This window comes from Salminus brasiliensis, chromosome 22 (genome assembly GCF_030463535.1).
Source record: "Salminus brasiliensis chromosome 22, fSalBra1.hap2, whole genome shotgun sequence".
NCBI lineage: Eukaryota > Metazoa > Chordata > Actinopteri > Characiformes > Bryconidae > Salminus > Salminus brasiliensis.
Genome location: NC_132899.1, coordinates 11,442,774 through 11,466,585, shown reverse-complemented (window position 1 = coordinate 11,466,585; position 23,812 = coordinate 11,442,774). Strand labels below are relative to the sequence as shown.

At 40.4% G+C, this 23,812-nt stretch overlaps 1 protein-coding gene across 1 annotated transcript in view; it reads right to left on the bottom strand.

Annotated features, from left to right (window-relative positions):
• opn4b (opsin 4b) overlaps positions 1–22,426 on the bottom strand; it is a 30,187-nt gene extending 7,761 nt beyond the window's left edge. Inside the window, exons 1-7 of the mRNA XM_072666933.1 lie at positions 22,301–22,426; positions 8,436–8,578; positions 6,946–7,079; positions 4,845–5,048; positions 4,563–4,734; positions 2,761–2,928; positions 840–947 (exon numbers count right to left, since the gene is read on the bottom strand). Of these exons, the coding sequence (XP_072523034.1) occupies positions 840–947; positions 2,761–2,928; positions 4,563–4,734; positions 4,845–5,048; positions 6,946–7,079; positions 8,436–8,578; positions 22,301–22,426 (1,055 nt within the window). The remainder of the gene's footprint in view (positions 1–839; positions 948–2,760; positions 2,929–4,562; positions 4,735–4,844; positions 5,049–6,945; positions 7,080–8,435; positions 8,579–22,300) is intronic.
• Between the last annotated feature and the right edge of the window lie 1,386 nt (positions 22,427–23,812).

The following is a 23,812-nucleotide window of genomic DNA, read 5'->3' as shown; positions in this document are numbered from 1 at the left end:
AAAGCTTTATAAATAACACAGTCAAAAGGATCAATTAAACTGCATGTACTACGGTTTATTCCAAAACCACTGTCTCTTAGATCAGACTGTAGGATTTGTGTTTTCCTTACATATACACAAGTCTACATCGCCCTGTTGTTTGCATTACAGCCGAGCTGCAAGGTTGCGTTCAATTTACCCGATGTCTTTTTGGATTGACTACTCCTTTAGGGTGGATGAACTGGGTTACTGGTTATTTACCCTGGGGTCCTTGTCATGGATCCCTGCCACTCTGATCTCAAGCACTGCCATATTCACTGCCCTCGAGACACCTGACTCAAACAACCATAGCTTGATTTGACTTCCAATTATGAGTGTGGCAGGATTGCAACCGTCAGCGGTAGCTATTCACTTACCATACCAACATAGCCTAGCCACAGAACAGTGGTTTCCAACCCTGGCCCTGGAGGACCTCATGCCCTGCACATTTAAGTGGTGTCCTGCAATAACACACTACCCTTCAACTCAGGAAGGGCTTCTTAATCAGCTGATTAGCTGAATCAGGTGTGTTGGAGGCAACCCTGGGCAGACCTCTATGACCAGGGTTGAAAACAACAGGCATTACGGCGCTAAATGGGGACGTGAGCATGAAGAACCTTTAAACTGGTAAAGAACTGTTCCATCCACATCTTTTAACATTTAAAAGATTCATCACTCAAGTATCTCAAGCATTTTCGCTCTTTTATGGAACCAAAATGGTTCTTCTATAGCATCCCTCAAAGACCACTTTGCAGCACCTTTATTTTTAGCAGTGTACCTTTACTCAGCAGGGTTATCCAGACAGCAGTGTGGTTCAGTACCTGTATTTGGGGTGTGTGATGGCATAGATGATGGGGTTGTGTATAGCTGAAGCCTTGGCAATCACAGCAGGAACCGAGTTCATATAGGGTGTGAGAATGTCGGCATAACTAAAGTGAGAAAGAGAGAGAGAGTAAAACAACACAACCGTTTACAGCATTATGCACAATGCCTGGCTCTCAAACAGTACAGTCGCAACCCATCACAACTTCATTATTCTGCACAGAGGTCGGAAAGCGGGTGAAATTGCTCTCTCTCTTAATGTAAGTCAGGCATATATTCATTAGACCGTTAGCTCTAGAGAAAGCCTGACAAGTGGTTACATCATAATTACACAAGGTTAGGGCATGAAGACTGCCAGAAGGACCACGTGTGTTATGTATGAAACAGGCCTACAATCCTGAATGTACAGTTTGTGTACATGGAAAAACATGAACACAAACAGCTGTTTCTCCTAAAGTGTCCAGTGAACCCACCTAAATTTCATATGGGTTTTTTCAGATTGCTTAACATAAACAAGCACATTTTATGAAAATAACTGGTGTCAACTGCATGATAGACCTTTTTACAATCAAATTGATGTAATAAAAACTCCCAAATCCCATCTTTGGTTGTTTGACCTTATTTCCCTCATTGAATAGAACATGTAGTGTCAATTATATGCACCATATGTTGCAAAAAGAGTAACGTCAGCATTCTGTGTAATTCTGCAAAAACCATAAATAAATAGAGAAATCTTATCTTTTGATGATGAGTGTTTAAGTGTAGATTGATGGGTGCAAATGCCAGTTATATCCATTCACAATCAGCTCCACCGCACAGTGAAGTGTTCAACAATGAAAGAGGTCTGAATACTTTTAGAACCCACTAAAGTAGCCATTAATCATTTTAGAATGAACCATGTCAGCAACATGGTAACGAATATCACAACTGAGCATTCAATTAAATGGCTTTCTAATAGGATTACAAAATGCAACTCATCACTCAACAGAGTGAAACTACTGTGATTAAATTAATCTGTGAAGTCCCATGTTACTGAAAGACTTCATCGATGACAGATATGAAATCTTGTGTCTTCACTTGGAGGAGAACACCATGGCATGAAAGGTAAACACATGTAAGGGTTCGGTAGTCTGTGTCTGACTCACAGTGATGTAACTTGGAGTCAAAACACACACAGTAGCACCATAACCTACATCTTGGTGCTCCATCCAGAGCTGTTTGAAATGACCCAAGCCCTTTGTGCTACTTGGTAGTGATTTTGAAACGCTGTCCATAGAAAAGGATTATGGTATTTGTTGTAGGTTGGCATTTGGAAGCCTCTTTGGGAATAAAAACTTGGATTTCCTAGGCTTCGGCAGACCAATCTGGACAATCCTCTTTCTGTTCATTTCCTGAGAGCACAGCTATTTAAACAGCATCTGAGAGAACAATGATCATGTTTTATTTGGTTGGCAACTTGTAGTCTACTGTAATTTAGCTGTGATTCAGTGCTGTGATAACAGATGTGCTATTTATTTTGCTTTTTGCTCCTTTTATTTGTTCCACTCATTTACTGCTAGAATACTAGTTATGTAGCTACATTTTGCCTGAGCTACATTTATGTACAGTATATGAATTATGAAGCCTGAAGCTGTGCTGTAGTCTATATATAATGTGTTTTTATTAATTAGTGTATTTATCATGTGTTCACATTGAGAAGGTCTTCATTGTAAAAGTCCATTTGAATTGTCTTAGTCATTGACAGCATTTAGCATACAGGATACCATACAGGAGACTGAACATTCATGGCAAAATAAGAGCGGGAAACATGAAATAGGATGAATGAGACCACGAGAATAAACAGCATGGGCCTTTAAATGTCATGTGGACAGTCCCCTTAAAGTGTAACAATGGATGACCCACGAATGTATTAATTCTCACCCTGCAAAAGCAGTCAGAGCCACACAGGAGTATGGAGACCAGGAGATAACGTACAGCAGGATGACTATGAGGGCCACCTTTGCCATCTTCCATTCACTCTTCATTCGGTGGAACTTTTTTATTGAGTCTTTGGTAGTTCCTCCTTCTGCACTGATTTTCCCCACAGCACTGTAACACACACACAAACATACACACACACACACAGAGAGAGAGAGAGAGAGAGAGAGAGAGAGAGAGAGAGAGAGAGATTCAAAACACACAAACAGTACAGGGCCAATGTTTTCTAAGGGTATGATTAATATGCTGTGGGGAGGAAAAGCTCAAAACCTGTGTATACATTTATACATACAGTGTTGCAATCAGAATTGTTTTATTGCTCAAACAGCAGTGGACACCTGCCACATGTGGAGAGCAAGATGTATTCAATCAAATCCTAGTAGAAAATGTCATGCCTTTTGGGAGGAAGCTGAAGCTTGGGTGTCATTGTACCTTTCAAAAGGACAATGATCTCAAGCATATCAAAGTGCACCAAGGCTTAGTTTCAGAAGAAGTCCTGGAAGAGTCCGAAGTGGCTGTCACAGTCGCCTGACTGTATCCTTTATATATCCTTTCTGTACTTCTTGCACACCTGGATTTAGGGATATTCTGCAGGTCCTCTCAAACTCTGTCAGGTTGGATGAGGACCATCAGCCACTCAAGGAAATTTACAGAGTTGTCCCTAAGCCACTCCTTGAGTTGTCTTGGCTGTGTACATAGGTTCATTGTCTTGTTGGATGGTAAATCTTCGGCCCAGTCTAAGGTCTTGAACACTCTGGATCAGGTTTTCATTAAGAATATCTCTGTACTTTGCTCGATTCAGCTTTTCATTAACCATGACCAGTCTTCCTGTCCAGACATGACACATAGAATAGAGGCCAGAAAGTTCAATCTTGGTTTCATCAGACTAGAGAATCTCACAGTTTCTCACAGCCCGAAAGTCCTTCCTGAGAGGCTTTCATTTACTCAGTAGAGGTTCCTGTCTGGCCACTCTGCCATAAAGCCCAGATTGGTGGAGTGCTGCAGTGACGGTTGACCTTCTGGAAGTGTCTCCCATCTGCACACAGGATCTCTGGAACTCAGCCAAAGTGACCATTGGGTTCTTGGTCACCTCTCTGACAAAGGCCCTTCTCCCCACATTATTTAGTTTGGTGGGGTGATTAGCTATAGGAAGAGCCCCAAACTTCTAAACTTCTTCCATTTAAGCATTATGAAGGCCTCTGTGCTCTTGGGACCTTTCAGTGCAGCAGAACTTGTTGTAGCTTTCTACATATCTGCGCCTCCACACAATCCTGTCTCTGATCTCCAAAGGTAGGTCTTTACCAATCAACAGATTTTACCGCAGGAGGACTTCAATCAAGGTGTAGAAACATCTCAAAGATGATTAAGAGAAATGGGTGGCCCCAGAGTTAAATTTCATATGTCATTGAAAAGGGTCTGAATGTCTCAATGTCAATATATACAGTATAATGTCTCTAAGATATAATATAATGTGTATATATATATATATATATATATATATATATATATATATATATATATATATATATATATATATGAACCACAGTTCATATGCTTGCTTAATTTTCATATTAATAATCTATTTTTCAAATTCAAAGCCAAATTGTACAAATTGTGGAAATAAGAATGGAACATCCTAATGGCATAATTTGACTTCACTTAATTCAAATCTCAGTATATCCCATCATCCTCTCCATCAGCTATCTAAAGTAGGATCATCACCCAGATAATCAACTTGAGCTGACCTGGTGGTGTTCCGAATGGCACGGAAGATGCAGAAGTAGCAATATATAATGATAAACAGGGGGATGAAGAAGACGAAGATGAAGAGCAGCATTGTGTAGGCGCGTACAGATGGCGTGAAGGTCATGTAGTCCCACGTGCAGGAGGTCAACAATCCCTCAGGAACATAAGCACCTAGAACACAAAGAACACAATACACCAGTGTTACCCAACCCAGCCCAGAGGGACCCCCAGCTGTGAGCTGGAGAGCAATAAAAACGTGGACTGTCTGGTGGTTCACTCACTCCATCCAAAAAAGGGAGGTAAACTCCAGCCCATGGTGTACAGCCAGGCAACAACAAGGATGATGAGGGCGCGCTTGTGTGACATCTTGCCAATGGAGGCCAGAGGGCGAGTGATCACGAAGTATCGATCCACCGCAATGACCATCAGGGTGATCATAGAGCACATTCCGAACAGAGCACCACAAAACGCATACAACTCACAGCCTAGAGAGAGAGAGAGAGAGAGAGAGAGAGAGATCACAGATCACAAATGTCACAGAGCATATCATTTTGTTATATAAAATCTCAAATACAAATTATAGAAATGTATCATCTTTTATAGATTTATATATATAGATTATATGAATACGATAAATTCAATTCTGTATGAGTTTAATCACATCATTTTGTTTAAATAAATGTCATTTTAAAATGATAACCTTTTTTATTTTGTCATTTTTGATTTTCGATGATTATAATGCAATGTTCTTTTTACAAATTTCAGTCACAGCACATATTTAGTTTTAAAATCAAAAATGTAAAAAAAATAATTAAATGCTTTATGTCTTTATATATTTTTAATATATACATTTATATATTTATATAGCTATTAATCAGGAGAATAAACACATATGAAGAAATTCATAAACAAATTAAACAAATTAATTTGACAGAAATAAAAAATGACATAAACCCTTCTATGCCATCCATCATAAAAACATCCTCTGATAAATGAACCTTTTTGTGAGAATGTATTCACATAAAATCAGTTGATTGAAGTGAAACAATATGTTTATTATGAGTATGTTATTCTTGCACATGTACCCAGTTCATAGTTCATTTTAGTATATATATAATATTATTTAATAGCATCATCAAATAAATATCATAGCTAAATCTATATGAAGCATAGATGTGATTGACTGCTTAAATAAGTTTGTACTTTAAGTGATTATTTTTATGGATGGCTGGACAGGTTCTAGGGGACTTGGTGTAAAAAAAACTATTTATGTCGGCCAATCAATGATATTTGAAGCTTGTAGGGCATTCAGGGAACAAGTTCTTTATGTTGCAGTTTTACCATTAATTAATTAACATTCAGAGGAGTCTCAAGTTTCCTTGTTTGCTATCTGCCAAGATAGTTAGACAAGTTTTTGCACCCTACCATTCCATCTCCTCTCTGTTCCTCAGTTCTTCTCTGTTAATCAAGAGAAGGTCTGACCTTTAAGCTTAAATCAGAAGCTGAACCCCAGGTCCAGTTCCCAGATAACTCTCCCCTCATGCATCCCCTCATACAATACCGTCTCACACTACAACCATACATCTGAGCTGTAGATTGTAATTAAACATAAATTAAGTGTATTAATTAACTATCAATAGGACATGGATTGATGCAGTAACAGCATCTACTCTTCCGGGAAGGCTGGAACTGTGCTTATAAGGATTTGATTATATTCAGCTGTGTGAGCATTAGAGATTTTAGATGATTACATGAATGGATCTCAAACTCCACTCCACATCATGCCAAAGGAATGGGATGTAGCTCCATCACTCCAGACAACGCAGTTCCACTGCTCCACAGCTTTTTTTTTACATCTCTAGCTGAGGCTTGGTATGGTGACCTTTAACTCATAAGTGAATGCTCCAGTGCTTTGCTATTCTGTTCTCAGGAGATTCTACAGGTTGGGTCTGCTCAACTGAACCTGTGTCAGCAATGTGCCCACCTTAAGGCAGCTGCATTCACTCAATAGAAATTATGCCATGTCTGGACACCACTGGAGATATAGTGTATATGATAGTGATGACCAAGACCAGCATAGCTCATTTAGTATACAAGCTCTCAGTTCAGAAGAAGAGAGAGGTCTGAACCAAAACCACCAACTGCCTCTCCATCTAGGGTCCTTTATCACCATCAGATCTTCTTCCACATAAAAAAAAAACAACAACACATGAATGAATCTCACATAAATCACTTAATGTTCAAGCACAGCTTCTCGAGCAGCCGTGACGTCAGACTCTTTATCCAAGCTTTTGACGGAGAGGCAACGATGGCCTGGAACCCAACCATTAAAGGAGATGAAAGCAGAAAGCGATTAAGCAGGCTGGCTGACTGCTGCATTACCTTTCTCCCCAAAGATCCATCTCTTGTTCATGCTGGTGATGAAGAAGATTGGTGTCTGAGTGACACACATCAGGAAGTCAGTGATGGCCAGGTTAATAATGAACATGTTGGACGGTGTTCTCAGACTTCTACTCCTGCAGGGGCACAAAATATATTGAGAGAGAGAGTTCAGGCTTTGGTTACACATTGAATTACAGTTTTCTGGCTCTTCCATTGGGACCCTTTAGGAAGATTATTGGGGGGAAAGGGGTGGAGAGTATAGACTGAGATGTATTCAGTAATCTGTATCAGGATCGGAGGCGGGATTGGCACTACTTTCCTTAGATGTAAGGCAGAGCACTATCTATGCCTGAAGTCCTCTCCATCAATGCTTTGATAAACCCAAAGGATTAGAGAAGTTTAAACTGCAAACTCACTCTCTTTCTCCAGGCACTGGCAACACATACTGATTCACAGTGCATATAAACTTTACATCAGAAGCCTGCTAACCTTAATCTAGGGTGGTCAAATGGATTATCCTCTTCCCTAGTCACCCTTTCATACTCTGACTGTGCAGTATTCAATGTGTTTTAATAGGGTCTCACATGCCTTTCCTGTGTTTACTATTTTGATATATTGTGAACATACATAATGTATATCGCCACTGTCTGACAGTAACCTTGTATCTCCAAAATGGAAACTTTACAGGAGAAGAACCTTCTTAACTTGTAATAGAAGTCAATGTAAAAATATATTTATACCATGTAATTGTAGAGCATTTCCATTGGTCCAGTAATCATGAAATTTTGATTTGTCTAGATCTGTTCACTTCTACTAACAGCTCACTTCACTTCACTTAAATGAAGGACTGATAGTACAAAAAGTACTATATATATATATATATATATATATATATATATATATATATATATATATATATATAAGTATCTGGACATCCTAAAAGAAAATGTCATGTCTTCTGTGAGGAAGCTGAAGCTTATGCATCACTGGACCGTCCAAAAGAATGGCTTGGTTTCAGAAGAAGTCCTGGAAGATTCTGGATTGACAGTTCAGAATCTTCAAGTCAGAATCACAGTTGTCTGACTTGAACCCCATAGAAAATCTCCAGTGGGATTTTAAGAAGGCAGTTGCAGCTCCAAACCAAAGAATATTAGTGCACTGGAGGTCACTGGTAACAAGGAATGGACTAAGATTGCTGGTGTGTGGCTATGCATCACGTTTGTTGCAGGTGTTAACAGCAAAAGGGTGCTTGACTAAGTCATGAAGGGGTTATTTAAAAGGAACATTTTGTGTTGAACTTGTGATATTAGTTGTGATGAGCTATTTAAATAATACAGCTGAAAGTTTGTACATGAACTTGGAAAAAGTAAACTAATTTTTAATGGAGATTGAATCATTTTAATTTCAACTGTATATACCCAAAACCTGTTGGCAGTGATTTTTTAAAATGCAGGCTTACAAGGTTATTTGAGGGATCTTTAAAAGCTTACTTGCAGAAGGCGTACATGACCAGGAAGTTGCCCACCATGCCAGTGATGCCAATGACTAAGATCACAGAACCTATAGTATAGTGGGCATGGTCAGGAACGTCCACCATGGGAAAAGGGTGCTGGGCCACTTGAACCATAGCCACCTGTGGATAGAAACAAGCAGAGAGAAGGTAAGACATGAACCGTGCAGTTGTAAAGAACCTGCTAGGTGACCCAAAACTACAATGATTAAATTGTAGAAAATGTCAGGGGGGATAACAGGGTACAAATCAACTGTACTCCTGTGGTTTAAATCACTTCCCTTTACTACTTCAGCTTCAACACTGTTGTCAGGCTTGTTCAGCTGGCATTACAACACTTTCAGGAGCATGCAACATGTGCATGGTCCTGCTGTTGAGGTTGAATTTTGTGTACGAATAACCTGTCCAGGCAGGTTCAGTGACCTTGGTCTACAGGTGACTGAAATTAGAGGAGCAAACACTGCAGCTTAAGCACATCAGTGTCTGTGTCTCAGACCACCAGCTTTCTTTAGAAGTTTGTTCCTATGCCCACAAATCCATGCATGAGCTCTTCTATTGATTCTACTTCACTCATTCAGGCTCAGATATGACAACAATGCAGGGAAACATATGCTTCCTAGCTTCGTGTGCCTCTTAAGTGTGGAAATCAAAGATGAAGAATCAATCAAATCAACTCGACAAACAAGACATTGTTCCCTTGAATTGAACTGATAGGCTAAGAAATCAATTTCACAGTCTGACTGGTGCTTAAAAGAAAGAGGCAACATTTGAAGAACACCCAGGATTTAGGATTTTACCAACCAGGAAAGACAGTAGAAAATTAATGAGATCTACGCATGTGTGTGTGTTTTCTGAAAAAAGAAACATGGTTCTACTGCATGATTTATCTTATCAGTATGCAACACAACAGTGTGACGTATAGCTAAAATTAGAAAGAAGGGCCATAAATCAGCGCAGTTCACAATTTGACGTCAGTTTTTTTATTTTTCCTCTTCTTCAGGCCGGGCTAATCCCAGATTAACATTTCAAGATTTAAACAAGAAGGATATCCTTCTCGGTTAACCCCTATAATCTGTTGGTGGAAAAAAAACATACAAAAAGAGAAAGAAACCACCAACAATGTAGTACTTAATTAATGGAATGAAAATCTAAAATGAGGTTAAAAAAGGCTCCTTATATTTACAGATTTCCTCCTTGTCTCTTGCTATGTCGGCAGTATAAAAATGCACAAAAAATCTGCTCTTAGGTGTTTGAAGTTACTGCTTGGGGTCACCATTTGAACTGTCACCATGATCCAGCTTTACTTTACAGGACCTTTCAGTGGAAGTCAGTGTAAACACTTTTATTCCAAGTCACTTTGGAGCATTTCTATTGGTCCATTTATGATAAAATGTTGATTAGTGGTGAAGAACACCTGCCAGATTAGAATGTGGCAAATATGTCAAAGTCACAGTACTCTAAAAACATCAGATATGCAGTTTCAAATGAGGCCTTAACATCTTATAGGATTTCAAAGGTGTCTTAGGTGTAGTTTGATGCTAAGAGGTGCCAACATGTAAGGCTCCATCATCCACAAGTACCACCACCCCACCTCAATCCCTTCTCCCCAACTCATCCAACTCAAAAGTATTGGATGGAGCACCAACATTCAGAGAACACCGTTCTCCACTGCTCCACAGTACAACAATGCTGGGGGGTTTACACCCCTCTAGCCCACACATGACATTAAGCATGGAGCCAGTAGGTTTATATTTTAATTAATATTTTAAATCTGCTCCAGGGAGTCCTATTCTATTGGCAGTACTTCTCTACACGAACTAGACAAGCTGTGTGTGTTTTTTTGCACATCTGTGTGTCAGCAATCAGTGCAGCTTCAAGTAGCTGAATGTCTTCATTAGTAGGGGTGTCCACAAACATTAGGACCTATAATGTATGTGAAAGCACTTAAAGCACTGCCCTACTTTAGAAACAGTGGAATGCATCACTGAATTACAACAGGCTTTTCCATTTGCCTTCGTCTAAATGCCTGTATATATTTCTGAAAGCATTCGGGACAGTGTACTCATTTTTAAGTATTTCGAGTGCCCAGCAATGCTTATTATAATAAGAGCTTTGTCATGGTCACATAAGCTAGGTCACACCAGCCTGAATTATTTCCCCCCCCCGAGCCGAAGCAAACGCACAACACTCAGAGTTGAACTGCATCTTAATCGGAAAACAGTGTCTAAGAAGTCATACAAGTTTAGCTAGTCTTGACAGCTCAAATGAGGAGCCAACAACTGATTGTGTGTATGCATGTATTATACATGAAGAAACACAGCGACTAAATTCTGGCTTGTTAAGGCTCTGCTTGTGTGATTCACTGAAAGATAATGGTATGTGCATTATTGCGGTCATGTCATTTTTTTTTTTACAACATTTGGAATTAATTAAAGGAACAAATACGTTTAAATGAAAAGAAAACATTTAGACACACATTAAAGTAAATGCTCCTGTCTCATATAAAAGACATTCTTTTGGAGATGCCTTCAGCATATACACGCTAGGGATGAACCAATACCACTTTTTCCTTTTTGATACCGATACCAGATTTTCAGAAGTATCTGCCAATACCGACTACTGATACCGATATCAACTCTGACTTAAATACAGTATAGATGGCTGCAAATCCTGATATTTATAGTGTTTCACTTTTTATAGGTTGTACTTTTTATAGCTTATCCTAAATAAAAAAAAATGTAGGACATCAGTAAGATTCATGGTATCGGTGCTCTCTATTGCCAATACCAATACTGTGTGTAAGAGCCAGTGTCTATCACAAACTTTATTGTAGCTGCAATTAATGCCAAGTCACAGTTTGTAACAGCATCCTAGGTGCCCTTTCAAAGCATGGCCAAGTTGACATTCATCAAGTTTGGAACTTGACAGTTTAGCTCACGTATCACTACATATGCCTTTTGACAGAGCTGTGTCAGAGTGATACAGAAATAAAGAGTGACTGTGAGGACACAGCACAGACACTAAGGAGCGCTGAAAGCTTTTTCCTGCCTTCTTGCTCTGATGTGTTTTTCACTCACTATATTCCCTAGACACCACTGTTACTTCCTCCAATTCCATCCGAAAAGAGCAGTAAAAGACTGACCTGTCTCAAGGCCAAAGAGCCTGTGCTTTGAGGGTATGTACATGTGTCTCTACAAAATAGCTTATCTTGCATTCCAAGCGGACTTCTCTTCCACCAGATGCCAGAAATTCTCACCTAAAGGTTCAGCTGAATAGAATTTGAAATGTCAAAAGTGTTCTTCAAAAGTCTAAAAGAGATATTTTCTGAGAATTTCTTTAGATTGATTTGAATTAGGATTCAGAAGCACAATGGCAAACAGAATCCAGGTACTACATTTTTCCACATAGCATCCATTGTCAGAATGTTTTACTGTGAATAGCTCAGTAAGTAAAAGATGAACGCATCTCCAAAAGGCCAAAAGTTAAAGATTGTGTAAAACATTTTAAGCATTTTTTTTATGATTTATTTATTATTTTTGCTTTGTACGATTTTAGGGAGAAAAAAAAAGACTGTGGAGTGGTGGTGCACTTTTTTTCTTTTACTGTGCAGCAACACCAAATAACACCTTTATGAAAACCTTTTCCTTCATCTTCACCACAACATTCAGCATCTGATTCCTGATGCATTTTGGTGACGTCCTGAGGACTGATGACGATAGGACATTTTGGCCACATTGGGCAAAGCTATGTTTGGAGAAATAAAGCTACAGAAACACCTGTCCAACTGTTAAGCAAGAGGGGTTGGATAGATAATGCTTTGGGCTTTTGCAGCCAGTGACGCAGGGGACATTTCACCTGGTAAATTCACTATGGATTCAATTAAACATCAGCAAATTCTGAAAGAAAAGATCACACCATCTGTATAAAAAGCAGAAGATGAGAAAATGATGATTGCAAAGCACAGAATGGCTTCATTTGCTGTTTGTTTATTCCATTATGTAATATTGCTCAATTGGATTAACTGTGCTGCTACATCATGCATAAGAGGAGAAAGAAATGTAGAAGCAGGTATGTGTGATTTGTTTTGTATGTTAAAAATGTAGGACTGTAAAAACACTGAACTGCAATCCCATTACATGTATGGTATTTAGCTGACGCTCTTATCTAGAGCGATTTACAAGGTTACTCGCATTACAGAGTTGGGCCAGTGTTGTTTTAGGAGTCTTCCCCAACTCTGGTGTAGCACAGCATACTCAAACCGGGAACTGAACCACATGGCGTGATAGCTCACTGGCAGGTAGAGGTGTTATCCGTTGCGCCACACCAACCACACCATTGCAGAATCATAATCCAAGAAAACCAGACAGACAAAAGCTGTCCAGTCCCTCTAGCAGCTTATTCACAAAACAAAAAGCCCAAGCACCTTTTGCTCCCAGTGGGAAATCGTTGCAGCTTCACAGACTCGACGAGAGACAACACATGGCACAACTGGGATTTTAAAGTGAATCCCAGCACCAGGGCTTACTTCTGCACTATTAAGCAGTCCTTTACCACTCGAGGGCTAACAGGCTAAATGGTGACCGAAATTTGTCTCCAATCATTATTTCCAGCAAACAGGGGGAAAATCCAGAGGGGCTGGAGTGATGTCTTGTTTAATCCCCAGATGTCAGTGATATTAAAGGCTTGTCTTTTAGCTCTATTGATGAGGGATTAGAGATCGGGCTGAGAGGAACACATTGTGACAATGAGGGTGATTTTGCAGAAAACAGACGAGCAGCTTACTCAAACAGGATGTCACCATCACTCAGACCCTGGCTGGGCAGCAGCAACAGAGAGATTGTTCAATATGGTGTGAGGCAGTTACGCATCAGCAGAACATTAGGGATGCTAAAAAAGGTTTGTCTACAGCAGGGAAGGTTCTCCGTAGCAAATTAACCCTACAGCAGAGATAAAGAAAGCTGTGAACAATCCGAGTTCATCTGGGTAACAGCTCTAGCGGCAGAGCGCACAAGCAACAGAACACAGCACACACACACACACACACACACACACACACACACACACACATACACACACACACACACGGTGAACTGACCCTTTAGCTCAGCTTAAAAGAACAAAGTGCCAGATCACATGCAGTGTTGTTTAGATAAGAAAACAGTTGCTGCTTTAAGAACAGTGGCCCTCAAACCCCCCCATAAAAATCCAGAATGCACAGCTAAGGCATCTCTTCTATGTTCAAATAACCCAATGGACTTGATGATGATTTGATTGTAGACTTCTATGCATTGGCCGAAAGAAATTGCCAGAGAAGCAGACAATTAGACATTCACTTTATCTATCATTACCATTAGCTATCATAGCCATTGGCACTGTCATTGTTTTAGAGGTTTCAGGTTTTACATTCCTCACTTTTAAAAATAACTCCGCTAGTTTGCATTGTTTCCCATGTAATTACTGAATAATAATAATAATAATAATAATAATAATAATAATAATTAGGACAGAGTCATGCAAAAGTCATGCAGAGTTATGAAATAACAACATTTTGTGAGGAGGAACATGCCTGAAGCCTCTCCCCCAATCTAACGTTCGATAAATCTCTACCTTATACACATGTCCATGACAAAGTCTCACAACCCACCACCACCCAGTCTCCTCCCATGCTGGTGGCATGGTCCCACTCTCCAAATTAGTCCAAATAATTTTTACTGGGTTAGTACCCTCAAGGATATGCTGGCAATAAGTGGGCTATGGCGGGAAGCTAGGTACCCAGCTAGGTAAGACACATAATTGTACAACATTTCATTGCAATTACTATTTACAATGCATTACTAGCCAGTGTTGGTGTCTGTTGGCTACCTTAACAGCTAGCAGTTAGCGCTCTCTTCCAAGCATATTAAGCTGTTAGTGGCAAGTGGTGGCATCATATGATAGGGAAATTCCTAACTAATTCCTAACTTAATATTAGGACTTTGTCCAAAATATTTCATTAATCTTTTTTTAGGAATTACAGCCCGTTTCCACAGGCTAAAAGTACCTGGACAGAATAACAGTTGCAAATATTCAGTGTTTTTAAAACCTTCATGCAAATCTATTGCAGCTAATGACTTCCTGTAGACTGGAACACATGGATATTACCAAATGCTGAGCTTCAATGAGTGGGTCTTTCTCCCCTCAGTTTAGTCTTCAGTAAGTGAAAAAACTTGCTCTGTCTTTTAAGAACATTATATTTATTGACCTTTAAAAGCTCTGGGGTTGCTTTAATTGAGTTTTGGGTCAGGTTTATAGCATTTGACTGAATCTGAGCAGAATGTATAGATTCATACACTTCAGAATTCATCCTATTCATTAATTCATAACAGTGCCTTCACCAAGTTTGACAGAAGAGAAATCTTAGTTTCATCTGTTCAAAGAATCTTGTTGCAGAACTGGACAGACTTTCTTTTTTTCTCTTTTTTTTTAGCAAGATCTAATCTGACCTTTCTGTTCTTGGGTGTTGTCAATGCTTTGCATCCTCAACTAAACCAAAACATTTTACATTCATGAAGGTGTCTTTTGATTGTAGACCTGATACTGACTTGACTAGATGTTATGTTATCTCTTTTTTTAGGAATGTTAAGTTAATGGTAATGTCTTCACACCAGCTAACTTCTAATCTCTAAATACCCCCAGTCAGGAACCATGTAGTAACTTGGTATGTTGAAGAGTGTACAGTATCAGGAAGAAAAGAGAGCCCTCTGTCTGCAGGACAGTGTATCAGTACAGTACTTCAGGACTCAGTTTGATCACCTAATCAGTGACTTTACATGAAGCTATGCGGGGCTCTCTATGTGGTGGAAGCCAATCAGCAGTCCATAAGAAAGTAGGCCATTCTTAGTCTTAAAGTCATACTATCAGACCTGCACACCTAGCTAACAGCAACCAACAGTACAAAGACTTTGATTGTGATTGATTATGCTGATGCACATCATACATACCTGCTTAGACTGGTGTGTGCTTCATTGACCACTACACCATATGCAAAGTTATTGTCCCTGAAAACACAATCTGTGCTTCATGAAGCTGCCTGGGCAAAGATGCTATCACAAGTGTATATCTCGCTGATATAAGCTCTTATGGATATGCCATGTACATGGTAACAGGGGGTAGGAGTGAGCAGGACCACAGAGCATATACCATGCCAGAAAGAACTAAAGCTCATTTAACAAAGCAAATGTGAGAATGACAAAATAATGCTAATTTGTAGGCACAGTGAAGGAGAAGGCAAAGTCAGCAGTGGGAATGTGTCAACACTGCAACATGTCAGCGTAGGAACATGTCATTGTACATTCACAAGCATGTACACAAACACATACTGACAAAAAAAGGTACACTAAGGCATGGATTAGAATATGCTGCAGCCTGCTTGTGTTGCTATATTGACCGTTCCTTTGTGAAACGGCTTGTTTTCCCAGTGCTAATACAGGCCAATTTTTTGTGTTTTCCCCATAAATCAGCTTTTATTCTGCTATTTGCTATATTGTAAGAAGCTAGAGTTACATTTAGGAATGAAATGATTGACAGCCTTGGCAACAGACAGATTGCATTGCACCCTTTCTGTATATTACAGAGAGTAGCTGATTTGTACTGTTGAAACTAGGAATGTCGCAAGCCGATCCAGTGGACTGGGATCTGGGCCGATCCAGGCATATTTTAATGGAGCTGAAATCGGCTATTTTAATCCCAGTGCCCAGATCCAAATTTTTTTGTTTTAACCTCAGTGTTCCAGGCACCATCTGGTGACCTCAGAGTGCCATTAATGGACATTATTGCCCAGTCAGCAGCACATGTGAGAGTTCTCAGGAGGTAAATAAAAGAGTTTACAGTTTACAGTGTGGAGTTATTTTACAGTGGAGTATGAAAACAGACCATGATATCCGAATAATCTTATTCAGAACCAGGAGAAGCATAACATATGGTATGGAAGCCAAATCACAGCACATTTACCCACTTTGAACCAGTTATTTTACATCAGTAATAGACAAACAGATATCAGTACAGAGTGTGTACCACTACACACACACACAAAGTGAGCTGACTGTTTTAAAAGAGTGTGAACTGGGAGCTGGTCAACGAGGAGAGTCAGACAGATATTAAGATATTAAACAAAAAAAGAAAAATCTCATTATAGAGAACCTGTGTGGGTGGATCAGATGAGTATCGACCGATACTCAGCAGTAAGTGACTTAAATTAGGAACAAGTCAGGGACAAACTGGGTATCCAGGGGAACCTTATGCACTGTAAGCTTCAATAAAGGCGGTATGAGACACACTTGGTCTGGGAAAAGGGGAGGACGGGTCTAACAAATGAGTAGATGGGTCTTGTTCCACCTCCTGTCTCTACTGTGCAGACTCTGGTTGCAAATTTGACAACATGGTGGTCAATTTCGGCCTTTTGTCTACAGAATGGAAGGGAATGTCCATGCGTCCATGTTTTCTACAGTCCTTACAATGAAGGAAGAAACAGCTCAAGTGTTTTCACATCTTTACCTGTCACAGTAATGGCAAAAAGCTTCCTAATCATTTTTTCAAGAATGAAAAATGCAGGTTTTTTTAAAGTTTACTCTGCAATTCCTCTTTTTGAAGCTGTGCATTCTTTCTTGTCCACTTTTGAAGGTTGGCTGCAAAAAAAAGCACATTGATCTCTGCATTGTTGCCTCTCAGTCAATGTCTTTCATCCGACAAAAACCTGCTTGTTTTCAGCTTTACCTCTCAGATGCCAAAATCAATTCACATTGTAAGACAAAATGATTCTTTGAACTTTTCTTTTGCTCTGTGCTGCATTTACGTTCAATTAAAAAAATCCACCTCAGAATAGCAAAATTGTGTATTTCTACCTCATGCATTCTTAACGAGAGCTGTGGTACTGTGACAGCAACGTTTGGACTAAAAAAAAGATGCAAATCAAGAAAACATCAACGGTAATGCATTCTGTCCATTCACTTGGGGGGAAGTCACATTTCTGTATAGAGATGCACTTGTAACAATGTCAACAATGTATTAAGCTTTGATGGAATCTTATGACCTACTTAAAGAAGGATTAGAAGAACCTACTTTGAGATGTACTTCAATCAGACCAGCTGCAGTTAAGGGCAGCAAGCCACTGCAGTGGGATCTTCAGGCCTATCAGCCAGACATAGTCTTTAGCGACCTTCTCTAGCGACAATATTGTACCTTTTGTCAAGTGATATGATAATAATATGTTTTTATATCTTTCTTAAAGAACAAATGAAAACTATATATCATCTTTAATCAATCCTGTAAATGAACAGTATGGAGTGGTCATTGGGTTGCTTTTGGGATTCTTGTGGTGCATTGCAAGAGTAGGAGAGTAAGACAATTCCAGATTCTTGAGAATTACAAAGCTTGACTCATTGTCATTGGTCCTGTCACAATGGAGAGTATAGATTAATCTATGAGACCCAGATGGTGGGCAAACATGTGGCGTTCCAGAGATGGCCACCAATGTGCCCAACACATACCACCGCACCTTGCCTCCTACAGTACATCTATTTCCTCTGAATGTGAACTTTTCATCACACAAGCAAAGAAAGAGACAAAATGGAGAAGATCAACCAGGTTGGAAACACAGGTTGGAGATGTCATAAGAAGACCACAGTACAATAATGAAAACCAAAACAGTTACAGTCTATAATGAGCTCCTACACAGTACTGTAGTTTGCCATTTTTTTACTTTTTGACCTAATTTGAATCTGACAGTTTTTCCTTTACATTATGTGAACATTTAATGATGACTAGACCAATAGAAATGCTTCAAAATGAGTTCACTTCCATTGAAAGTTAAGGTTTGGAGATACAAGGTTTTTGTGTGACAGTGAAACATTATTTGCTTTAATTATTTGCATAACTGTTTTTAACTGCCCTGATTGCATAACTGTTTTTAACTGCCCTGATGCACAGCTGGCCTGACCAATGGCATGACTAGGGTCGAATGGGCTACTTAGCAAAGCTGCACAAGCGGCAGTTCAAAAAGAGGCGGTGGCTGGGTTCACATGTGTTGGAGGAGACATGGGCCCTCGTCACCCTCCTAGTGTTGGGGGCATTGCTAGTGAAGGAGGGAGTTAAGTGAACAGGTATTGAGTAATTGGCCTTCCAAATAGGGTAGAAAATGGAGTAAAATTAGAAATAAATTATTTCCAAAAAAAAGGGGGGGGGGGGATGCTCTAAGATGCAGAGGATTGCTGGTTTGAATCCCAGTCATGCTGTTAGAGGCAGCAGAGGCCCTGAGAGAGCACCATTTGGGGGGGGGGGGGGGGGGGGGGGGCAAATACCTAGCAAAAAAAAGGAATCCCATAAAGACATCAGGGGAACCACTCACCATGCCCCGCCCTTGTGTTCTGGTCCCAGAGTGATAGCCCTGCCTGCACTGTCACTGTCATGCCACTGAGCTTGATTCATGACTCACTTCCTCTTGTAAAATTTGTTGGTAAAACATTATCATATCATTGGCACCTTGCAATTATATCACTTGAAAGGGAAGATGAGGCAATTACTATTTATCTCATGCACTGCATTTCATATATCCACTCTGGATTCACTGCCGCTCTGAATGAAGTCATATGAGCCATCAATCAGAACTCCATGCTTGTGAATACACTGCTGACATCTAAAATGCTTGCAAACAATCTACCAATGACTGACTTTATAATAACAATAATAATAATAATAATAATAATAATAATAATAATAATAATAATAAAATCAATCAGTGAGTTCCATCTGGTTGCTTTGAAGCATACACTGTAAAACTGAAGATGTGAATGGAGATATGGATTGATGGCTTTTATTCATCTGAGCTATTATTTTGCTTCATAAATGCTGACTGACTAAATGCAGTATATTATCTTTATGGAAATATCTGCATGGGGGCTGCATGGTAACATCTTGAGCTGAGAAGATGTCTTGGAAGCCATGTCAACAGCCTGCCAAAAAGAGAAACATTAAACTGACTGGACCTCAGTCTGCCACCCTTACTCATACACTGGCACATTACAGTAATGACCCCAGAGCAAGGGAGCGACACAAACCGAGAGGGACAGTGCATGCATGGTGAAGTGGGGACTGCAAAGGCATTTCACAGAGCTTTTGCTCAAGCAATTCATGTGTGTAGAAACAAGATATGAGACAAGATGCTCTGACTCTCTGGGTGATTAAAGATAAAAGTTGAAGGACATGTACAAGCATCTTATCCTATTCTTCATGTCTGGTGCTCCAATATAAGTGAAAGAACTGCCACTACAATGTTTGAGCTCAGGTTTTTAATCCTGGTCCTGCAGGGCCCTCTGTCCTGGATTTTTTTTGTAGTATCCTGCTCAATGTATTTGAGCAAGATTGGTAATAGTTTATGATATTACATTTTTTTCCAGCACCAACCTTTAACATACAATTCAGCAGTGAGCAGAGTGTGTGTAAACATTATAATGTCTCATATTTTTAGAATCATTTAGAAAATGATTTAGAAAAAATTGGTGATACAAGCACATCTTCATTTGATACTATCGTAACCAAATGAGCTTTTCAACCTAAATATCAGCCTCAGCCTAAATATTTTTAGTCAAAAGAAGTTATTTTATATAATATATACCATTAGACGTCATGTAACCAAAAATGGTTAGGTAATCCTGGCTACAACCAGCAAGAGAGATATTCTAATAGTTACTACTAAGCTACTTTAATGGTACAAAAACAGCTCCCTCCTACAGGCCCAGAGTTGTGAACCATTGTGTTATAGACTTAAGTTGAGGCTGTAGCTCTAGATCTGCAAAACCTCAATTATCTTACACAGATTTGACCAGCTTTTCTAAAATGCAGTTCTATGCCAGTCGTTTTCATATGTGAGGCTTCTGAACTGCAGTACAAAGGGTTTTCTCACTACCTCCTTGGCCACATTCAATTGGTAATACACGTCCTTCAGCTTTGAATGTGATCTGTTATCCATCCAAAGAACATATTCCATTTCCTTCAGACTATGGTAAAGAACAGCTTGGAGAGGAGAGAGTTAAACCCAGAGGTTTAACATAGAATGAACAAACACTGGGTTGTTGAGACTATACTCTATACAGGGTATTTCAACATTGAGTCACAGGTGATTGCTAACTGGGAAGCTTCTTCATGCCATTGAATTCACTGCAAACATGCATCATAGCACATCTATAACCTGAACGTATAATATAGACGGAGCTCAAGGTGAGCGCTGAATAATAATGAATAAGCTAAAGCGGGACACTTAAGATTAATGTTTCAGTGCTCTTCTCTGCTAGTGATAATAAAACATAACATAAATAATACATAAATGTGCAAAATTTGAATAACTGCTTTTAACTGTTGCCATTAAGTCAGATTATTCACATTTTTAATACTGCAATGCATTAAAAAGTTCATGGCAGTTATAACAGCATATATAATTTTCTAAATGATAAGCAGTTACATGGTGTCTAATGGTATATATTAGACGTCATGTGAAAAAAAAATAAAAATAAAAGTACTTCTATTGTGTTAAATATTAATGTTCTAAGTTAAGTCCATTATTCACATTTTTAATACTGCAATGCATTATAAAGTCCATGGCAATTATAACAGCATATATCATTTTCTAAATAAACTAATTGTCTTTAAAAAAACAGCAGGTAATGGCCACAGTTTAATATGCTAATAATAGGATCTTTAAAATCTGCAGTACAGTGGATCACTTTATCTACTGTCCTACTCAAGCAGAAATCCTCCAGTAAGAGATAAGGGATAAGGGGCTTCAGATGCTATTTAAGCAGATGCAGCACTCGGAAAACACACTTACAATATTTACAGTATAGGGACATATTTCAGGCTAGAAATATAAATAAGAACCAGATTAAATGAAAGTGTTCCTTGTTTTCTGCTGATATTTTCCAGGCATTCTTCACGTAAGGGGATTCACTCTACAGTTTTAGAGCTCTGCATCCTCACATACTGTAGGAGACTTTTTTCCGAAGTGCACTCCAAGTGGAGTCCCCAGCTGCACACTTCACTACTCTACCACATCACATGTCTCCATAGCCAACACACACACACCGCTGTGTCTCAGGGTTAATTCAAGCAAGACTCTTATTTAGGCTGGTGAAACATTATTAGCAGGTAATCATCATCTCCTATGCCAGCCAGTGATTAGTAATTATCCCAACGTGATCACTTTGACATCCCTATGGTTATCCTGCCTCACTACATGCTACTTTCCAGCACACTGATCTAGTTTATCTAGTTCTATGGTGAATATTAGTATCATATCAACTAGTTATTAGTATCATATTAACTAGCAACTAGTTATTGCACCAGAGGATGAGGTAGGGTGGTGATTATCAATTCCCCAGCTCACCCTAAAAGTATTGGACGGAGCACCATCATTCACACGCTTCCACTGCTCCACAGCTCAATGCTGGGGGGGCTTCATACCCCTCTAGCCCACGCCTGGCATTAGGCATGGTGGCAATAGGTTCATGAGTGCTTCTCTACAGGGACTAGACAAGCTGTGTGTGTGTGCATTTGCACATCTGTGTCAGAAATAGGTGCAACTGAGTCTCTGTGTAAACTAGCAGTTCAGTAAGTAATTCAGGGGCACTTATTACACTTTCAGTGCCTCTTATCTCTCAGCCAATGACAAGTAGTCTTTTGGAAAAACTCTGGTTAATCTACATGACTACGCGCTAATGTACGTGCACTTAATCTACTGACACTGTTCTACCCATTAGCAGTTAATGTGGCAGCCAATGATAAGCAAGCACGCTATCAGAGACTGAGCACTCTTCTTACCGAGGTTGCGCGCTCGGGAAGCGCGGCGCTTTTGTACGCGCTGGCTGCGCTGTGGTTCCAGGGCGCGCCGGCAGTGCTGCTGCTGCTGCTGCTGTCCGGCTGCGGCGTGGGGAGTCCCGCGCTCATGGCGCCGTGCTAAGCAGACACGGGAGAGGATCCGAGAGCCCGGCTCAGGCTGACAAGGGCATCACTCGTGTGCTCTTCATTCCCAACAGAGGAACGCAGAATGGTGGTGGTGGTGGTGGTGGTGATGGGGATGGAAGTGTTGGAAGAGATGGGGGTGTGAAGTGCTGAGGCTCCCTCTCTTCTGCTCCGTGACTCCGTGCAACTCCGAGCAACCCTGCGAGTGGGAAGTTTAACCGGTCCCTCCAGCACGCGCGTGGAGTGAGGTGAGTGGGTCAGTGCGCTGGAGCAGGTGCGAGCGCGCGCAGGCTGCGTGCCGACTCAGTTACGCTCGCTTAAGTTTAACTCAGCATCTCGTCGCCAAGCCATTCATACCTCCCACCTACAGCGCAGAGAGTGCGTGTGTGCGCGCGCGTGTTTGTGTAAGCGCCATGTGTGTTTATGTGCCACGAGTGCATGCATATCAGCGTATGTTAGAAAGCTGCACATGCTCAGTCTCTCTCTCTCTCTCTCTCTCTCTCTCTCTCTCTCTCTCTCTCCACGCACGGATTCGGTCATTCAGTTCAAGCTTTAGAGTTTCAATTAACAGCTGCTCACTGAGAGACACACTGCATGAATGCTCAATAAGAAAGAGTCTGAGAGGGAATCCAGGTACATCTCAGAGCCTACAAAAAAGACACTTGACTAAAGCTGCCATTCAAAGACAGACACTGGCTGGGGAGGAGAATGCTATGAATAAAGGCTGTATAGTCATGTACATGGTGTGTTTAAAGGCATCTATTCCTTGTTTTGTTTTTTTTTTTGGTGCAGAACCACAGAAAATGACTTGACCTGCCAACAAGACAAGATGCAAGGTGCCACACTGCTCGTCAAGTGATGGAGTGGGTTGAAGAGTGAGAAGGTCAGGTGCTGTAAAGAAAAACACAATCAAAAGATGTAAAGAATGTGATCATCCATCACTGATCATTACAAAACGTTTAAGGAGGCCTACAGTAGACATTTTTGCTCACTGACTGAGGCCACCAGCCTCATCCAGCTTTGCTACTGTGGCATTAGCATCATTTAAGCATCGGCTGCCGGCATCGCCCAGCATCGCTACCGCACCAACCACTGGCCTCACCCAGTATCGCAACAGCAGAGACCCCAGGCCTAGCCCAGAATCGCTACTGTGCTCATGGTAAGGTCTGCCGAGGTGGACAGGCTTGGGGTGAAGATCCTGACCAACATGATCCAATATTACCCCGTGGCAGAGAGTACAAGAAGACCAGGTACCAGAGCCCAGAGGAGGGTTATCGGGATCTGATGGAGGCAGGCTTTGGGGCTTGTCTGCAGGCGAGCATGTGGTGGCTGGGCAGCCCAAAGGAAAACCAGGTGGAACCATCACCCACA